At 37.6% G+C, this 21955-nt stretch overlaps 1 protein-coding gene across 6 annotated transcripts in view; it reads right to left on the reverse strand.

Moving 5' to 3' along the window:
- Nucleotides 1–21502, reverse strand: part of abi1b (abl-interactor 1b) — a 32374-nt gene extending 10872 nt beyond the window's left edge. For 5 of the 6 annotated variants that reach the window (XR_010907837.1, XR_010907836.1, XM_067454175.1 and 2 more), the window contains exons 1-6: nt 21294–21502; nt 11572–11739; nt 8324–8500; nt 4381–4395; nt 3458–3564; nt 3141–3281 (exon numbers count right to left, since the gene is read on the reverse strand). Coding sequence is in view for 4 of the 6 variants with exons in the window: in XM_067454175.1 (XP_067310276.1) it covers nt 3141–3281; nt 3458–3564; nt 4381–4395; nt 8324–8500; nt 11572–11739; nt 21294–21449 (764 nt within the window). In the remaining 2 variants the exon portion in view is untranslated. The remainder of the gene's footprint in view (nt 1–3140; nt 3282–3457; nt 3565–4380; nt 4396–8323; nt 8501–11571; nt 11740–21293) is intronic. The other variant, XM_067454176.1, reaches the window with a different exon arrangement.
- Nucleotides 21503–21955: the final 453 nt, after the last annotated feature.

Genomic DNA, 21955 nt, shown 5'->3' on the forward strand with positions numbered 1-21955 from the left:
AACAAGCCCACTGGGAAAGCAATGACAGTGGTGAATCAAGTTTATGAGAAAGAGAAGAAGACTTGTATATTTAAACAGTGCCATAGAATTTAAAAAATGACCAATGAATCTTTATAAATGAAACTTCACTGATACATTTGTTTTTTGCCAGAGGAAAAGGAAATAATATAGACATCCATGAGAGCTTTGAGATGTCCCGATTAAGTTACAGTCATTTTTAAAGGTTAGAAACACATAGAATATATATATTCTCATAATTGTGACTATATCTTATAATGTTACTTTATAAAACAGTGAAGCACTTTTAAAAACAGCAACGCACAAAGTGCTTTACACAATATAAGAACACAATACATTGAACAAAGTGTAATAAAAATATAAAACCACAGAACACACAAAAATAACCTCTATACATAGAAGTTTTTTAACAACATTTAAAAAAAAGACATAAATCCAGCAGATCTAATATCCACTGGATATTAGTCTCCCTTAATTGGTTCTTGGAACAGCTATCAATTTGATAAAAGATTATCTAAATCATCTCACTATTTTATAATGTCTCAAAAGCTCAGTTTAATAAATAGGCGCCAAACCATTTAATGCTGTGTGTGCCCACAATTAAATCCTAAAATCAATCCTAAAATGAACAGGTAACTAATGTAAAGAAGCTAAACAAGATATCATTTGATTAAATAACTTTGTTTGTGTCAATAGTCTGGCTGTAGCATTCTGTACTAATTGTAAACCTGATTAAGTATAATGATTTAAAGAAAGCAAGGTATTACTACAATAATCAAGACAGGATTAAATAAAAGCACGAATAAGCTTCTCTGTATTATTAAAACACAAAAACCACCTAACCTTGAAAATGCTTCTTAAATGATAAAAAAAAGACTGAACCAACTTCTTAACATGATTCAAAATGAAGATATTCAGAAAAGACTTATTAAGAGCTAGCTCAATCTGATTTTTACTCGAGCTCAGACCAGTTATTACAACTTCAGAGTTATCAGTGTTTAACTGCAGAAAGTTTGAGGCCATCCAATTTTTTATATCTGTTAAACATGCTTGAAGGACACCAAAACTAATCAAATCCTTGTAACTTAGTGATAAATATAACTTTATGTCATCTGCAAAGCGGTGAAAACTAATATTGTTTTCGGATTACAGGGCCAAAATGAAGCGTGTAAATTTAAATCAGAATTGGTCCCAACAGGGTAACCTGCAGAACACCACCATTTCCAAGTGACACTACCAATCCAACAAAATCCCTGAAACACCAACCCATGTTTTCAATGTATTAAAGGACAACTCCGGGGAATTTTTACGTTTATCTTGATCGCTATACCTTTGTGAGTACAGTCTATAGAAAGAAAAAAAAACGAACCGGATTGGTGCTTGCAACACGGAGCTATTACAGTTAATGCCCAGAGCCCCCACTCAGCTAAAACAGCAGCTTTGGGGGCATAAACGTAAAGGGTGTTTTTGTGCCTCTTAACAGACACAAAATGCAATTAAAATGTCTGTCCAACATGAACAGGTCCCTCACATGACAACAAGATGCGATTAGCCACTTAGCCATTGTTTAAATTCACCTGTTTTAGACGGCTAGCTCTAGTCTCGCGCCTAAGTCCCGTGGGAACGCAGTTGTTGCCGGAAAAAAAGGCAAATAGTCCAGTTGGGAAGAGCGTCATGTGTGTAAAGCATGATTATTTTATTACTGCACGTCTTTCCTCAAGCCATGTGTCCCCAAATGGAAGGATAAATAAAGTTTAAATTACCTCCACAGTGGTTGCACCCGTCTTCGACCACGGAATGACATTTTTCTCTAACCCGCCCAGCTGTGTTGTGTCTGTGTAAGTTAGTAATCCTTGTCAAAGCGTTCGCTGCAAATTTTCACATTCTGTTGCCACAATTCGGAAAGGCACAAACGAACCATTTCTTCACTTGTGAGCCCGATCGGATCATCACTCTAGTGATGTACGGTTCTCAAACGAATCGTTCTTTTTAACCGGTTCTTTTGAACCAGTTCTTTTTAGTGAACCGGGCGAACCAGTTCACCAAATCGGACTGAATCATTCTAAACGGTTCACGTCTCAAATCAGCGCTGATCCCACAAGTTACTTTAGTTGCTCACTTTCTGACATGAGTGACAGTCCCTCCGGATAGAAATAAACTAATGTCTTGAATTATATGGTGGAACTCCAACCGTTCACTGAACTGAGTCTTGTTTTGCTGAAAGCACTGACGAGCAGCTGATTCTGAGCATGCGCGTGTAACTGAACGTGCTGGATCAGCAGTACAGAATCGAAAAACGTTTCTTTCGGACACGTTCGATATGGAGAACCGACGAGCCGATGAGCAGAGCCTCTTCATACACACAACGCTCTTCCCAACTGGACTATTTTTTCGGCTACAATGGCGTTCCCACGGGACTTCAGTGCGAGATACAGTTAGCTGTCTAAAACAGGTGAATTTAAACAATGGCTAAGTGGCTAAACGCATCTCATTGTCATGTAAGGGACCAGTTCATGTTGGACAGACATTTTAATTACATTTTGTGTCTGTTAAGAGGCACAAATACATCCTTTACGTTTTATGCCCCCATAGCTGCCGTTTTAGCTGAGTGGGGGCTCTGGGCATTAACTGTAACAGCTCCATTTTGCAAGGACCAATCCGGTTCGTTTTTTTTTCTATAGACTGTACTCACAAAGATATAATGATAAAGATAAACTTAAAAATTTGCCAGAGTCCTTTAACTGAAATTGAATGTTCAACTGTATCAAAGACTGCAGTCAAATCTAAAACTATTAAAACTACTGAACATTCTCCAACATACACTGCCATCATTAATTCATTAGTCACTTTATTCTAATTTATCAAATTAACTATATTATTATTATTAAAACAACCATTAACAATTGCTTGGCCACTGCCTTCTCTACTGTCTCACAACTGAGACTTTATTTCTTGTAATAGCGACTTTTATCTTACAGCTTTAATCGCCGCATCAAACCTTCGCACCGGGTAGTTGCAGGAACTTAGTTTCAAAATTCTCTTGCTGGATAAAAGCATTATTTCTTCCAGTACAGTGTCTCAAACCAATGGAAGGCTTGCATTGTCTTCTGTGTGAGCTTTACCTGTGCGTTCTGGGTCTCTGATTGAGTGAGGCTGTGCGTCCTGGGCTGTTCTGGCTGCCCAGGCGCGCTGGACTGGTCATATAATCATTAGGCACCACAGGAGGCTTGACTGGCTCAAGGGTCTTATATGGTGTGTTTCGTCTGAGAAACACAAACAAACATTTGTTAATTAAGATACAAACAAACTACATGCAAAAAAAAAAGAAAAAGAAATCTGCTGTTGGATGCCAGATTCCTAAAAAAATTATTGTGGCAATAACTGACAAAACTCACAGGAGACAGCAAGAACACATGAAAAGTGAGATATAGTGACTTACCCCAGGGTACCTCTACCTGCCATGGGGGGGCTTGGGGGCTTCTGTGTGGGTGGGTTGGTCCTGGATAATGTTCCTCCACCTGCCCGAGCTGGCTGGTTATTCCCTTGCTGAAGAAATTGCAGGGATAACAACATTAAGGCACCTTTCACAGTCATGATAATATCTATTTATTTAAAATACTAATTAGTTTATCAAACATCCAGCATGATGTAAACTAAAATATGTATATTCTCATATCAGATTATGGAAATGAACTATAGTGTGCATTACACCAGGGGTTTTCAAACTGGGGTCCGGGGACCCCCAGGGGTCCTCCAGAAGGTTCTAAGGGGTCCCCAGAAAAATTCAGAGAATTAAAAGACAAATGGAGTCTACCGAACAATCTAATGGTTTCATTTCTAATTGTTTATCTCCTTGTTTGCCGTATACATACTTTCAAGATTTGTATATGTTTGCTACGTATCTTTCTAGTGAGTTTTTCTCATATAGTCCCCTTTATCTTGCTCACTGGGGTTCTTAACACGGTACGTAAGCTGCTTAAATAGACCTGCATTATGAAAGTTGCTTTAACAAGTAAATTTTCATTGAATTTTTTTCACTTCAGGTTAATATATATGTATACAACATTAAGTATAGCCAATTTAAGTTTGCAAACAATATGTTGTATTTATAACGTCACACCACACTTACTATTTATCTAACAGTTTAAAAGTTTTATATATATATATATATTGTATTTATATGTATTTTAGGAAGAGGGTCCCCCATAAAGGATCTTCATTTGGGGGTCCTTGGCATCATGAAGTTTGAAAACCCCTGCATAACACAACATAATAAAAAATGTTTTGATACCTGAAAAAAAAGAAACAAAGGCAATGGTGGTAGCCACATAGGACCCAGATAGCATTGTGGGTTGTGCTTACCTTTGCTTTAAGCCACTAAGTGAAAGCATTGAGGAAGAGAGAATAATTAAGGTTATTTAATTACTTCAACTTAATAAAAAAGAGAGAGAGGAGAAGCGAAACAAAAAACCTTTGAAAAAAGAACAAATACTGATCTAATTTGACTGATAAGAATCTAGACGAGACAGAGCAAAAAAAGTCAAAGCTGCTTACACAAAACAACTGAATGATAATCACATAAAATGTCAGTCATAGTTACCGTCTAATCAGCCTCATAAGCAAAGTTATAAATAAAGTTAAATGTCTTTTCTAGCTTACGGTGTATAATTATCCCTACGTTCTTTATTCTAAATGTGATTGCAAGCATTTTGTCTCACATGTGAAAAACAAAGTATATATATATATATATATATATATATATATATATATATATATATATATATATATATATATATACTTTTTTTTTCTTTTCTATTTTTGCTCCTGCAATGGGTAGGGGGGTGTCCTATCCCTGTGCGTTGAGCCGACCAGATGAACCAGTTGTTTCCAGTGCTGACAGTCTTGTGCCAGCTGCTCTGCATCCTCCATAGCAACTTCATGTTGTTGGAGGTCGCCTGCTAGGACGTCAAGCCATCGGGTGCAGGGTTTGCTTCGTGGTCGTCTCCAGCCTGTGGCTCTCGGATCAAACTGGAGAATGGCTCTCGTCGGATGATCAGGAGGGAGGCGGAGGACATGGCCAAACCAGCGGGTGTGACGTTGTGCAGCTAGGCATGATGCTCTGAGCTGGCACGTGTGGGCTCTAAGCACTTGATTGGAAACCCGCTGGGGCCACCTGATGTTCTCGATGGTTCTGAGAGCCCTGCTATCAAAGCCATCTAATCTTGCAGCCAGTGTCTTATTTAAGGGTCAAGTCTCCGAGCCATAAAGCAGGATGGAGAGTAGTGCTGAGTTGTTAATCCGAAGCTTTGTCTTGCCATACCGTCCCCATACCACAATCCCACCTCCACCAAACTCTACAATCAGGACAATGCAGTCAGACAAGTAACGGTCTTCATGATTCGTCACTCCACATGTTTCCACTGTGTCCAGTGATGCATGCTTTAAACAGCTCCATCCAAAGCTTGGCATTATGAAGTGAGGCTTGCATGCAGCTGTTTGGCCATGGAAACCCACTTCATGAAGCTCCCGCCACACAGTTTTTATGCTTATATTAATGCCAATGGAAGTCTGAATCTCTTCAGCGATGGAATCAATGTTGGCGACTTTTACTCACCATGCACCTCAGCATTTAGTGATCCATCTCTGTCTTTGCTTTTGTTCCTAAATGCTTCCACTTACCAATAATACCATTTACAGTTGATCATGGAATATCTAGCAGGATAATTTCACGAACTGACATTGCAAAGTTGGCATCCTATCACAGTATCACGCTTGAATTCTTTGAGGTCTTCAGAACGACCCCCTTTTCCCCCAAAAAATGTTTGTGCAAATGCAGACTTCATGGCTAGGTGTTTTATTTTACACCTTTGGCCATGGGTCTGACTGAAAAACCTGCATTTTGTGTCCCGATACTTGTGTCCATATAGTATGTGTGTATATGCAGCTTAAACAGATCGTTTACATATTGTTTACATACACCGATCAGGTATAACAATATTGTGTTGGTGCCCCATTTGCAGCCAAAACAGCCTTGACCCAGAGGCATGGACTCCACTAGAGATTTCACAGATACTTTGGTATCTGGCACCAAGATGTTAGCAGCAGATCCTTTAAGTCTAGGTAGGTGGTACATGTCAAAGTAACATCCACATGGAAGGCAGGAACCATGGTTTCTCCGCAGAACATTGCCCAAAGCGTCACAGTGCCTCCACCAACTTGCCCTCTTCCCATAGTGCACCCAGGTGCCATGTGTTTCCCAGGTAAGCAATGCACAAAAGGGCCACATTCACCCTAAAAAATACTTGGTTAAAAACAACCCAAGTTGGCCTGGAAATGGACAAACCCAGAAATTGAGTTGTTTGAGCCCTAGTAAATGGACCCATTCAAACAACCCAATTTCTGGGTTTGTCCATTTTCAACCCAACTTGTTTTTTTTTTAACCCAGCATTTTTTAGAGTGTTCTTCCATTGCTCTGTGGTCAAGTTCGTATGCTCACGTGCCCACTGTCGGCACTTTCAGCGGTCGACAGGGTGGGTGACAGGGTGGACAGACATGGGTAACTGATCTGCGGCTATGCAGCCCCATACACAAAAAACTGCCATGCACTGTTTTCTGACAGCTTTCCATCAGAACCAGCATTAACTTCTTGAGAATTTTGAGCTACAGTAGCTGGTCTGTTTGATCGTACCACACGGGTCAGCCTTTGCTCCCCATGTGCATCAATGAGCCTTGGCTGCACATGACCCTGTCGTCGATTCACCACTGTTCCTTCCTTTGACCACTTTTGATAAGACACTGACCACTGTAGACCGGGAACATCCCACAAGATCTGCAGTTTTGGAGATGCTCTGACCCAGTCATCTAGCCATCACAATTTGGCCCTTGGCAAACTCGCTCGAATCCTTACACTTGCCCATTTTTCCTGCTTCTAACACATCAACTTTAAGGACAAAATGTTCCCTTGCTGCCTAATTTATCACACCCACTAGCAAGTGCCATGATGATGAGATAATCAGTGTTATTCATGACCTTGTTATAATAATTATCTAACACTTCAAAGTTGTAAATAAAGTAATATGTTTATATAACATATTGCAACTTGATATTGATACTGTATTTTGCCATTGTGACAATTCAACATCCACCAATTATGATAATCGCAACTTAAAGATCTGACTGAGGGCCGAGGAGAGACGTATGTCCTCTGGGCATGTCAGTCAGAGGTGACTGACAAAGAGAGAGCAACATCTAATGAGTTAAGTGTCCTAATTAAAGAGCCAGTATGAGGGCAGCCTGCGGGGCGTGTACTCAGCCGAGGGGGAAAAAGGCCACCACACATGAGCACCAAACTAATGAAGCCTTTAAAACAGGTCTTGGGGTGAGCTGCTGCCACACGGCTTCAAGATCTGACTCAATTATATATAGGGAATGAAAAGGCTGAACAACTAATAGTGAATATTGTTGACACCATGTCACAACCATACACCATCCAGACCAATCATGGCATCATCCCATAAAAGCCATTAGAAAACACATAAAGGTCAGAGTAACAATGCAAAGACATCTTTCTTAATTACTTCTCAGTGCAAATAGGGACAATCTAATGTGATAACATCGGTACGAGGGTTCAGAGAGCAAAATGATGTCATTATAACAGCTCAGAGCTGACACTGATGGACATGAATAATTTAATAACATGAATATAGTAAAGGAAACCTGAGAGGGGTCCACACACACACACACACACACACACACACATATACACACACGCACATGCACACACACGAAGGATCAATTTCTTTATCAGTTTGTTGATTCTTCCTTTTGAATACTGTTCTCTGAAGCAGTCGGGTAAGGTTTTTTTTGTGCAATTTTTTTATGCATTACATCAAGGAAAAGTTATTTGAATACTGACCCAGTTCTACTTCAAGACTCTTTAAACTTACATTTAATCTGAAATTAAACAGTAACATGATATAAATCAAATAAATATCTTATTTTATTGTAAACTTGCGATTGATGTTTTAATCAAATTCTTAAGCCAGCTGGCCTATTTTGTATGCTTAAACTCTTTTTACCTGAGAAGCATTTATAATAATACCATGTCCTCTTAAGGTCTTATTTTTTTTGTCTTGGTTAATAATAAAATAAATCATATTTTGATTTCATTTATATCTATAAATGCCAAATGTTAATCTATAATACTTCTGAATGCAAGTTTTAATTCATAATTTATTCAAAAACTCTAAACCTAAGTATGAACAGTAGTAATAATAATGCTTACTATAGTAAACATCAAACTTACTTTAACACCGTGACCCACATCATCCAGCAGAGTGTAATCTATAGGCTTCCTGATGTAGCGCACGGGTCGCTCCATGTTGCCCGGGGCGATGATCTTGTGGGTGCGAGACGTGTTTTTGTTAGTGGTGAGGATCCCAATCTCTCGTCTGGCAACTTTCTCTTTATGGATGTCCACAGTCTAAATAAGAAAATAACAAAACGGAGATGGAAATGGGAAAATGTTTACAATTAATGTGAGCAATCATAGTTTTCATGTAGCAAATATATATTGCTTAAAATTAGGTGTCTGAATACAGATGAATTGTGACTAAATTAATATTCATACAGGCATTTCTATATGCAAATTTAGACTGAATACTTGTATGATGAATACAGTAGTATCTATTAACCAAAACACAGGATTCATATAGCATCTCTATATTTGTCCATAACTCAAATGATATACATTTTACAACATGTCGAAATATTTATATTGCAAATTTTGATTTTTAAAAGTGTATGTGTACATCTTTTAGAGCATATGACAGGTAATATAGTAATGTGCGCATTAGCACAACTGTTTACATTGATAAGAAATATGAAGTTTCTTAAGCACCATATTAGAATGATTTCTGAAGGATCATGTGACACTGAAGACTGGAGTAATGGTAAGTCAGTCAGTTCAGATGCACCAATGATGTACACATTAATGGTGGGATCCAAGCAGAATTTGCCATTTTTTACATAATTTGCCTGCCATCTTCTTAGAGACAAGTGGTGGCAAACCAGTTTGCAGGAGCCTTTTAACTTCAGTAGAAGGCAAATCATTAGATCTAGCTTCCATTAAGGCTCTGAAAATCTACTCTAGCACATGATGGGGGAACGGGATCTCTTATTACCCTCAATAAATACACCCCACCCCCCACTTTGGATGAAAAAATTCACTCTGACATTTTGTTCAAATGGTGATGCATCTACAGAGAGAACTAAAAGTATCTGAGATGCTCTTTACAAATCGTGGCATATAAATCTTGGCTCGCACTGGATATGACATGTCAAGCATTATGATCATTTAATTTCTAACATATTCAGTGTAGTTAATCACCATCTGCATAATCCATAGTCTAGTCCATGTAAATCTAATTATTTATGCATTACATAAGTGATGGCAGTCAGGAACAGCGAAGCATGTGAGGTCAGCAGGAAATTTGAGACTTTCTTTTGCATTTGGCGCTTTTCTCAAATTTAACACACAAATATATGAACCATAGGACACAATAGCAACGGTCCAAAATGGCAGGTAAATCGAGAAAGTCAAGTCTAATTTGTATAATTCTTTTCACAATACGCAATGTTTCAAAGCAGCTTTACAGAAGCCTACAGTGTTGTCATGAATTGTATGGCAATAAAATGTCAATTAAGATACAATTAAGTGAAAACTAGCTTGTTTGCAAAATATCTGTGTTATCAAAGTCATTTAAAGGGTCATTTTAATGTCGTTCCACACCCATAAGACCTCCATTCATCGAAACACAGTTTAAGATATTTTATATTTAGTCCGAGAGATTCTGTCTCTCCATTAAAAACGTATGCACAGTATACTGGCCCTTTCCAGAAGGACCAGAAAGGTAATAAAAACATCATCAAAGTACTCATTATGTGACATCTCTGGGTTAGTTAGAATCTCTTGAAGCATCGAAAATACATTTTGGTCCAAAAATAACAAAAATTACGACTTTATTCAGCATTGTCTTCTCTTCCGGGTTTGTTTTTAATCCTCAAACACAGATTAGAACGGTTATGAATCAGCATATTGATTCATGATTCGGATCGCGTGTCAAACTGCCAAACTGCTGAAATCATGTGTCATTTGCAATCCAAATTCTACATCGATTTGGAATCGGTTGAGGTTTTATGGGTGTGGAACAACATTAGGGTGAGTCATTAATGACATTTAATTTTTTGGGTGAAGTAACCCTTTAAGTGGCAAGAAATATAGGGTATGGCTTTAACCCTCATGTTGTGTTCGGATCATTTTGACCCATAGAGGATTTTCTTTTTCCAGAAAATGCTAGTTAACGTTACTGTATTGGACTAAAATACTGACTTTAGTCACCCAGGGTATAATTACTTCCTCCAAAAATGAGTTGAGAATTTGTCATTTTGACATCATTGTCTATTACACTTGTGGTGTTCCCAGTCAAAAATAACCAGCTACAAAAATGTGCTTATAAAAAACTCATTATTCTATATTATCCCCAAATATTGGACTCAATCTTTTGTCAACTTGTTTTTTTATTCATTAGGACAGGTTTTGTAGTTATTTTTGAAAACGGATTGATCGTAGGCCTCATTGATCTGAGCTCCTGCTCCTAAGTTCTTGCGTGGAAAAACAGCATTTGTGAGTAATTTTTAGCCTGTGAATCGTACATTTAATTTGTACAGAGTGTATGGCCACTCTCCAGTGACAAGCGTTTACTTCCTTGAAGGCGGGTACTCTGTTGAAGTTTAAAACTATTGGATCTGCCCTGAGCCTCTCTGGATCTACCATAACCAATCACTAACGTTTGGTCGTGACATGTCATCTCAAACCATAGACTGTAGCGCATGACATCAACTTCATCGTTCTCAGCCACTCCCTCTTTCCCCTGATTTGGCCGGTTAAAATTTGATCGGATAAAACCAGAGAATTTACGGCAATACCAGACCGAGTACTGAAGGAAAATGAAAATTAATCGGAAGTACATAGGAGGGCGAAGCTAGGCTAAGTAATTTTGGCAATATTGAGTACAAATTTTTAAATATTCTGTACAATTTATCATTATCACAGTAGTGTGCTGTAATGTTTAACCAGGAAGTTTGTTTTGAAATGCTTTTATCTTGTACAAAATGGTAACACTTGTGGTGTTCCTGGTTAAAAATGACCAGCCTAGAAAAAATTGCCTATTATTCTAGATTATCACCAAACATTGGAATCAATCTTTTTGTAAACTTGTTTTCTATCAGACAGGTTTTGTATTTATTTTAGAAACTGAATGATTGAGGTCAGTTTTGTCACTATTGTCTCTGTAGTTCTGTAGTTTAAGATTAAATTTTGGTTTAAGTTCTGGATTCACAACAAAAAAACGAAATCCAGAAGCAAATTTTTTCAGCGTGATAAAAGTCTTTTGGGGGGTTCACTATCTACCAGTTGAGAACCACTCAATCAAAGCATGTTGGGGTACGGAACACATGTTTTTTTTTGTTGGTGTTGTAGTGCCAAGGGCTGACCTGAGAGATATGGTTGATGGAGGACTCCATCCTCCGCAGCTGTGAAGCCTGGATGTCCAACAGCTGCAGTACATTGTTGGCTAAGGCATTGATCTGATAGGCCACACTTGCCAGGGACTGGGTGGTGTAGGCTTTGGTCTCCTCCAAGGCTTTCCTCTTGTCTTGTGCCTAAACAAAGATAAAAAAGCAAAGATACCACAAGTTGTAAAGGTAAAGTTCACACAAACTATATTATTTATTTCTTCTACAGAACACAAATGTAGATTTTTTTTGGATATTTGAAGAATGTTGGTAGCCAATCTGTGTGTCACCATTAGCTTAAAATGCATGGACAAAAAAACAAAAGAAAGATTCTCAAAATATCTTCTTTTATATTCCACAAAAGAAAGGTGTGTAAGAAGGTGCTTGTGAAATATAGTTTCAAACAAATCATGCACAATAAATGATTTTCCAAAGCATCTCACACTACTAAAACTGTTGTGCTTCTGTGAATGATGATGCACCGTTATGAAAATTTTGCCAGATACAGATAATTATTTATATTTGAAAGCTGATACTAAACTGTATGTTCCTTTTTTGAAGTGATCGCAAACATATTTCAAGCAATCCAAAACCATCATGGTGAACAGTGCGCATATGAAGGAGGGAAATAATCCATTATTTATCAGCTTTAATATATCAGCCCATTTTTTAAAATTGGGCCAATAACGATAACATTACGATAACATAGATGAACCTATATCAGCCGATATATTTTGCATCCCTAATGTAAAGCATTTTGGTATTCTTAATGGAGTCCATAGGAAATCTCACATCAGATCAAATCATGTGGAAAAAAAGCATTGGCTGCCCATTGGAAGCTTGTGATTCACAGTGCAACAAAGAGTAGAGATGGGTCAGTAACATGCTGGATGCAGAAATCACTCGGTCACTATTGTGCATTTAAATAATTACTCTTAAACAATCCAAAAATGTCAGTTTGAACCTCACAAAAGACACCCATGAGCCTCACTATTAAGTACAAACAAAGGCACTGAAACCTAGGTCTGTACATTATGAATACACTGCCATTCAAACATTTAGGGTATATTTGTTTTTCCCTTAAAAAACAGACAAACAGTACTTTTATTCAGCAATGACAAGTCCCAGTGAACCAGTAGCAACTGAGTTTTTTTCAGTATTCTGACCAGTGGTAGCTGATGAAAAATATTATAGGTGGGGCTATTGTATTTGCGGAGGGTCTGGGGGTTCTACCTCAGATTTTTTTTAAATTTCAGGTCCCTTGCTTAAATAACTCAAACCAATACAAATAGTCTAAAAAAAAGACAATATTAATTTAACTGCCATAGAAGACAACAGTTTCACAGGTAATGATAATGAACAAGTTGCATGTTTGAATCAGCGTATCGATTCATGATTCGGATCGCCAATGTTACGTGATTTCAACAGTTTGGCAGTTTGACACACGATCCGAATCAAGAATCAATAAGCTGATTCATAATCATTAGAAACTTTGTTTTGAATTCGGCCCATCACTATATAAGTCGTTATTTAGTTTTTTTGTGCACAAAAACTATTCCCATCGCTTCATTATTTTAGAATCACTGAAGTGAGATGGGCTTTGTAACGACGTCTTTAGTGCCTTTTATGAGAGGAAATGACATTGGTGTCAATGAAAGCCTTTCTGAGCCATCGGGTTTCAACAAAAATATCTTCATTTGTGTTCTGAAGATAAACTGAGGTCTTACGGGTGTCGAACAACATTAGGTTAAGTAATTATTTTTCATTTTTGGGTGAACTAACACAGTTGTTCCCCCTAAGACCTGTAATGTGTGCTAACAAAGTAAACAGTCAATTTTTATTTAATGAGAGGCAGTAAAGACAATTATAATGTTACAAAAGATATACAAATAAATGCTGTTCTTTTGAAATTTCTATTTATTAAAGAATCTTGAAAAAATGTATCACAGTTTCCACAAAAATATTAAACAACACAACTTTTGTCATGATTAACATTGATAAAATATTTTTAACAGCAAATCATCCTATTATAATGATTTCTGAAGGATCACGTGACGCTGAAGTGTGAAGACTGGAGTAATTTTGCCATTACTAAATTATAAATTTTAAAATATATTCAAATAGAAATCGGTTATATATTCAACATATTACTGCGTTTACTTCATTTTTGTTTAAATTAATGCAGCCATAGTAAGCAGAAGAGACCCCCCCCCCCAAAAAAAAAAAAAAACAATAACAAAAAATTACAGACCCCAAACTTTTGACCGTTACTGTATGCTGCATGTTCTTTAAATCTATTAATTAAAAATATGGTCATTTAAACCTGGTTAACAGCCGGTATAAGCATGTGAAGGATGATGTAAAGAAGTTATTTATTGATCATTGAGCGTAAAGTGATCATGACTACCTAAACAAATAGCCAAGATAAAATGATTGGAGTTCATTTTGTGAGAAGAAAAAAAACTGCAGTGTGATACAAAAGATATGAGAGGCCTCCAAATATATAATTTTGCAGTCGTTATACAAATATATATCTCTGAAATACGTGGTCATGTAACAAAACAGGATATTCTGTAAAATAATCAGATTTTTTTTTTTAAACTCTGATGAAATCAACAGCAACAAATAACTTTTTTCAACTGTAACTATAAGATGAGATGATGCAATTGTTACAGCATCTTATAATATGATAATCCATATCATAAAAATTCAAACAAAATTCACATATTAAACAATTTCCTGTTTCATCAATGACATATTCAATAGCTTTGAATGACCAAATATGTACAAACCACTGTTTGACTTTAAGCTATTAAAAGCAAATACACATGGAAATAACATTTTGAGTAGTTTTAGCACATATCTAAGTGGTTTCTGGATGTTGTGGGTGGTTGTTTATTGGCTTAAAGAGTATCAATGATATTCTGGTTCATAAATATTGTACACTTCACTCCTTTAATGCGAATGTTTTAATGCAAGGGTTTGGTTAAATCTCTAACCTCAAATATGAGAAATAGCAAGCAGCACTTTGCTGCATAATTACCAAATTGCCTTGGTCTTGAATCTAGCAATTATCCTCCTCCTCACACTCCATGGACTTGTGAGGGAATTAGCTTTCAGGATACTAATAGTTTCAATGTTAGAATACCATTATATGAATACTAGTAGCTGACTCATTCAGATATTGCGTGCCGTTGCAATATGCATATTGCGATATGTACATTTGTGATATTTTGATAATTTCTATTAAATATATATTGCACAGCCCTAATGTGCACGGTTAAATAAGGAATAATTGACGACGGGTCATTGAATTATTCAAAAAATAACGCACACCCAACCCGAGGTAGTAATGTGTTACACATTCAAGTGTGCAACAGAGTCAATTATTCCGCTAATACCATGTTAACCACCACTCAAAACATTGTTCAGATGTTGTATTTCAAGACATTTGTCGCTCTTGTGTAGCCTAGAACTCTCAAGACAGGTCTGAGCTGTAAAAACCAAACTCTGGTCGGGCCAATCACAACGTGTATAGAGTCGGTGGGCGGGGCTTAACATAATGACGGCCGAGTTGCGTTTGCGTGCTTCTAGTAAACACAGAAGCTGGCGAACGGCGGTCTTTCGAATCAGCTTTGACCGCGACTCTGGAAGACTTGGAGTTAAGCTTTTCTCTGAGAAAAGAACAAAGAACGGCACTGAAGTCATTCTTAAGAAGGGAAGATGTGTTTTGAGTTTTGCCGGCCGGATACAGCGAAAGTTTAATCTATCAACTAGCTCCGCTTCACGTTCAATCAATCAATCAATGTTTATTTATAGAGCACATTTAAACACAACCAAGGTTGACCAAAGTGCTGTACACGGTTTAAAAGAAAACAAAAGAAAACAAGAAAATAAAGAAGTAAAAGAACAAAAACATGCACGCACAAACAATCAATAATAAACAAGGAGAGCCAAGTTAGCATAATAAGCAGTGTTAAAAGCAAATGAAAATAAATATGTCTTAAGATAAGATTTAAACGTATTCAGAGAAGGAGCAGGAGGAAGGCTATTCCAGAGTTTGGGTCCAGCAGTAGCGAAAGCACGATGGCAGCGATTTTTAAGACTAACTCTTGGTACTGTCAGTAGGCCACGATCACGTGATCTCAAGTCTTGTGGCGAGCTATACGGAACTAACAGATCAGTAATATTGCGAGGTGCTAGGTCATTGAGGGCTTTATAAACAAATAACAACATTTTAAAGTCAATCCTATACTTGACAGGGAACAAGTGCAGAGACATTAAAATAGGTGTTACATGATCATATTTTCTTTTCCTGTCAAGCAGTCTAGCAGCAGCGTTTTGGACCCTCTGCAGACTAGAGATGGAGGCCTGAGAGATACCATAGTAAAGAGAGTTCAAGTAGTCAAGCCGCGAAGTTACAAGAACATGGATAGCAATTTCAAAATTGCTCATTGATAAAAACGCTTCACATTGCTCTGGTTGGTTGTAGCGCTATCCAGTTGTGTGCAGAGGGAGTTTAAAAAACAACCGTTTATCCCGCCCCTCGGATTGAGCCCTGTCAATGGTGATTTTCCAGACCAAACATCTTGATGTGGGTCTAGCTTTTCAGGCTAGTTCTTGTGTGTAGGACTAATTTCTTACACATCTCATTCCAAGCCTCCGCTGCTAAATCCGAATGTATGCGTGTGCATGCTTGGGTGGGAGATAGAGCAGGAAAGAGCATGTGCTTTCTATACGTAATACAATTTATTTATTTTTAAATCACAAAAATGGGAAATATATATTTATCCTCATTTATCCTCAATCATTTAGCAACGTGATATGTAACTGTAATGTGGTCGAGACCTCCCTGGAACTACTTTAGCCATGCACTTACCTAAATTAATTGCACACTTTATGCTTCGAATGTTTGTCAACCAATCAAATTCAAACATTCAACAGCCATGTAGTATAAATAATTTATAATAAATACTAAAATATTCCATAAAAAGACTTTAACAATTAGACTGCAAGAAGCATGCAGCGCTGACCCCAGGTCAGCTTCAAACGCCACCTGTTAAAACACGTCACTCCTTCTCAGCTGTTCTAAGACCATGTGTCTGTCGCCACGGGGGGAAACATGAATGATCCATGAATGTCCTGCTTGTGGTTTTCCACTATGTCCAACTAGACGGCTGACCAACAGCTCTAAAACAATGTATGACTTGTGATATCTTGATTTAGATGGTGCAAGACATTAAAGCATAACATTTTAACAATTAATAAAATATGATAATTTTTTTCAATGATCAGGAACTGCATGGTTTTCACTTATTATGTGAAAAATGTCATATCAAGTCTAGACTATGATTCCTAATTATTTACATTTTTAAATGAACACTAACAAAAGTTTGGGGTCCGTAAATCTGTTTTAATGTTTTTAAACAAAGTAACGTTAAAGGGAAAGTTCACCCAAAAATTAAAATTAGCCCATGATTTACTCGCCCTCAAGTCATCCTAGATGTATATGATATTCTTCTTTCAGATGGAGGGTTAGGGTTAGGAGTTATATTAAAAAAGTTCCTGAATCTTCAAAGCTTTATAATAGCCATAATTATTGTTCTGTTTTTAAAGTCCATAAAAAAAGGCACCTGTCCGTCAAATAACTGCTCCACACGGCTCTGGGGGGTTAATAAAGGCCTTCTGAAGCAAATCGATACTTTGTGTAAAACAATATCCATATTTCAACATGTGTAGGTCTACGCCGTGTGATTCGGCGTGTACGTCTATGCCGTGTGATTCCGCATGTACGTCTACGCCGTGTGATTCAGCGTGTACGTTTACGCCGTGTGATTCGGCGTGTACGTCTATGCCGTGTGATTCGGCGTGTACGTCTACGGCGATATTCGGCGTGTACGTCTACGCCGTGTGATTCGGCGTGTACGTCTACGGCGTGTGATTCGGCGTGTACGTCTACGGCTTGTGATTCGGCGTGTACGTCTATGCCGTGTGATTCGGCGTGTACGTCTACGGCGTGATTCGGCGTGTACGTCTACGCCGTGTGATTCGGCGTGTACGTCTACGGCGTGTGATTCCGCGTGTACGTCTACGGCGTGTGATTCGGTGTGTATGTCTACGGCGTGTACGTCTACGCCATGTGATTCGGTGTGTACGTCTACAGCGTGTACGTCTACGGCATGTGATTCGGTGTGTACGTCTACGCCATGTGATTCGGCGTGTACGTCTACGGCGTGTACATCTACGGCTTGTGATTCGGCATGTACGTCTACGCCGTGTGATTCCGCGTGTACGTCTACGGCGTGTGATTCGGCGTGTACGTCTACGCCGTGTGATTCCGCGTGTACGTCTACGGCGTGTGATTCGGCGTGTACGTCTACGCCGTGTGATTCGCCATGTACGTCCACACCGTGTGATTCGGCATGTATGTCTACGCAGTGTGATTCGGCGTGTACGTCTACGCCGTGTGATTCGCCATGTACGTCCACACCTCCGCGTGTAAGTCTACACTGTGTGATTCGGCATGTACGCTACGCCGTGTGATTCCGCGTGTACGTCTATGCCGAAACACACCATCATCTTTAAACACCACACCAAAAACTTTATTTAATAAAATGCTTTACTGTCATTTTTGATCAATTTAATGTTTCTTTGCTGAATAAAAGTATTAAACCCAAACTTCAAAATGGTAGTGTATTCATTCTTTTTCCCGCCCAAATGAACACATCCAAATCCATGATTCACTCTACATGACGCATTCTGGATTTCATTCACCATTGGTTTTGATACTAATTCAAAGGGCATGGTACAAGTCATTGTAAAACATGACTAACTTCTGTCTAGTTCCAAAGATCCCTGTTTTGGACCTCTCTGAGTATGATACACCCACTAAAGCCACAAGAGGAACATCTTTGAGTCATTTAGTCCTGTTATGAGTCCTCTGTGAATATTAGAGAATGTGTCATTGCTAAACCAACTCACATGAGGGTTTAAAGACAGTGACTCCTCACTAGAAATGCAAAACATGTCATTAGATTTCCAAATTCTTAGTCTTATATGGTTTGTATTTTTATAAATGTTTTTTTTACATTCTTTATGGTCAGAGTGTACCAACATAACTTTACTGTGAGACTGCATAAAACTACTCGCATTAATTGTGTAAAGATACATCGATAAAATGGATTGAACATGTGATGTATTGATGCAACACTGTAAACCTGAATAAGTTGGCAAAACTACAAAAAGAATCAAGTTAAAAAAAGAGTAATCAGTTGCATCAAAATGTTTAGATTAAGAAATTCAAAGTTAAATTTAGCAGAATTGGACAATTTTTTTGTACTCAGTTTGAACCACGCTTATGAAATATTTGAGTAAACTAAACATACATTTTATTTAAAATTATCATGTAATGTCAACTTAAATATTTTTAGTTGAAACCTAGCTAGCTTTAACTAGTTAATTCAGTAAATGTTATCTTCCTAATTGGTAACACAATGCTTAGATAGCATTAGCATAGCAATTGCTGAATGAGCGTAGCAGTATAAAACTAAAATATTTAACATATATCTGTTCTCAAACCAACCTCATGCTCCACTCGAACCCCCAGAAACAGAAACACTTCTAAATTAGCACAGCAATACATTAAACACTACTAAATCTCACACTTAACAACATTACTTTTGCACAGAAAAATAATAATGAAAATGCATGTTAAATTAACAAGTGAAAAAACAAAATTTAACATGCATTTTTCTGCAGAAATGTCATTTTTGCAATACTTGAGCACCTATTTTTGTTGTGTCTTATAATGCCCAAATTGGGGACTCTTCATTTGCACATTTTAGAAGACTGAAAGACTTTTTTGACTTTTGTCATTGCATCTCATATTGCACAATCCAATAATCAGATGTCATCAGATGATGGATGATATTGATTTGGTTGTTTTTTCTAATATTATAAAAAAAAAAAAAAAAAAACTAAATTGTATATTTTACTGTGGGTGTCCCAATGGAGACACTAGATTTTCAATTTTCAGAATCCACTTAAATGTTCATGTTATATTTTAGATGTATCTGTGAGCTAATAATAATTTTAAAAAACTGGTACTCTTTTGATATCTCGAGCAGGACCCTGAATAAGAAAAAAAGAGAGTTTGTAATCGTATCAAGGCATGGTGAGGTATCAGTAAATTAGTTCATATCAGACCATACATTCCCCAAAACCAAAACTAGATATAGACCTGTGAAACCGCATGAAAGACAAAAGTTTTTTTGTTTTTTTAAATAACCATCTTCCTCCTGTCAAGACATATTAGTAATCTTTAAAATATATTTATACTGTACTGTTTTTCCAATATATTCTAACCTATGTGAAGTTGAGTTCTGATGATCTGAGAATAGCAGGCTTTAAGAGAGAAAACATGAAAAAACAAATCAAAAGGTAAATCTGCATCAAGAACATCCTACCAACCATCAGATGAATTTCAAAGAGATTTTTTGATTGTTGAATAAGAGCGATGTAATGTGTCTCAAGAAAATGTTTTCTATAACTAGCTTTTACAAAATCACAGCATATTATTAACTGCTGGGATGATCTAACATTCTGTAGTGTGCTGAAGGTAAAACAAATAGACAAATACTCCATAAATTGTGGGTTTTATTTCTCACATGCTAAATGTCCCTTTGGCAAACGAAGAATAATGAATGGACCTCTAATTTAATCATAAAAGGAAATTATTCTCTCATTGTAAACACAAATTCATGCCGTAATAACATAATTGTCATCTTTCTAAAAACACATCCATCATAAAAAGAGTTTTCTCAAAGGCTACCCTACAACATTTGTACATTTCCAACAGTCTGTGTTTTATTGTAGGCGTGTGAGTGAAAAGGCTTCGGTGAGAGACACATTAACACAGGTGTGTCAGCAATAACTTATTCACACCATCATCGACATTTCGCGTCTAGGCGTCTCGCCATTCTACTTAAGCCAATACACATTTGCAACACACACATGAAAAGATATTCACTGTATGTATATTTTTTTAGACACTTATTTCACGTTTCACTTGCATATTACAGCATTACCAGAACGTGGATGAAGTTCAACAGCGTTTAGGGGATGAAATGAATATCGAATATCTGGGCTTTCATCACATTCATACTGTCACCCATGGGACTTGACACCCTTCTGGACCTCGAAACAAACTAAACAGCAGAATTCAGCATTTGGAACGTTCAGAGCATGACGTATTAGTTCGAAAAATGACGTATTGGCTTCAAACACATTTGCAGTCGATACATTGACGCTGCCTGCCCTGCAATAATATATTAGATAGCATAAACCTAGATTGGTTTCTTATAATATGTTGTGCGATATTTTAAGCATTAAACTTATATATTTTTTAAAAAGCTCATCTGTCTCCATCCATCGTACAGAAAGCGGCACGTCTCTGACACACCCTCCGAAAGTGAATTCGTGCATTGTGTCCATCAGAATCAAACAACGCAAATATCATCCGGATACAAACGCTCAGCATTCATATTAAAGGAACTGATCGCGTGTATTATGCCTCAATGCGCCCTCATAAGCGTTTAATAAGGACCATCTGTAATGCTACAAATGCAGTGCTCGCATTGCAATCACATCAACACTGATTCAGACAATACATGAAAGGGAAAGGTAATTTCTCCGATCTATACCTGCACATAATTGTTCTCGCAATATTCCGCAACCCTCGAAAGGTTCTGGTAGCTCTCCACAAGGGCTCTTTTTCCAGCCGGGATTTCTTCCTCTAACAACATTTGTAGCTCTGCCATCTTACATCCCTCTGCATTACTCTTCTCCCCCTCTTTCATTGAAACCAGCGGAGCTTCACTCTCCGACAGGAGGTCCCTCGCCTGGCATTGTGGGAATCCCGTTGACTCCTCTGTTTCAGCAGGACGACAATTCTCAACGCAGAGCTTTGCGCACTGCTCTGTGATTGGGTGTGTGGCTCTAAGAATAGCTTCTGAACCAATGGGAGAGGAGTATGCTTTTCTCAGCAATGCGAAACAGAACAGTCAGAATCTGACCAGTGTGTGAGATTGACGAGCAACCGCGAGCAGCAGATTTACCTTGAAGACTGAAAAATCCGTGTTGTTAGCATTCTTTTTGATTAACATTTTAGCACTTAAGACTTTATGTGCTGTTGTTTTAAGCACGTATGCATGTTACAGAGATCATCATGTGCTTTTCAGTGAACCACGTCTAACGAGTGTAATATAACATTATATAAATAATACAATACTGCTATAGCTACCATGGGGGAAATTATTCAACAGTGATAATAAATTATCTTATTAAATACAGTAATAATGCGATA

Source organism: Pseudorasbora parva, chromosome 9 (genome assembly GCF_024679245.1).
Source record: "Pseudorasbora parva isolate DD20220531a chromosome 9, ASM2467924v1, whole genome shotgun sequence".
Classification (NCBI taxonomy): Eukaryota; Metazoa; Chordata; class Actinopteri; order Cypriniformes; family Gobionidae; genus Pseudorasbora; species Pseudorasbora parva.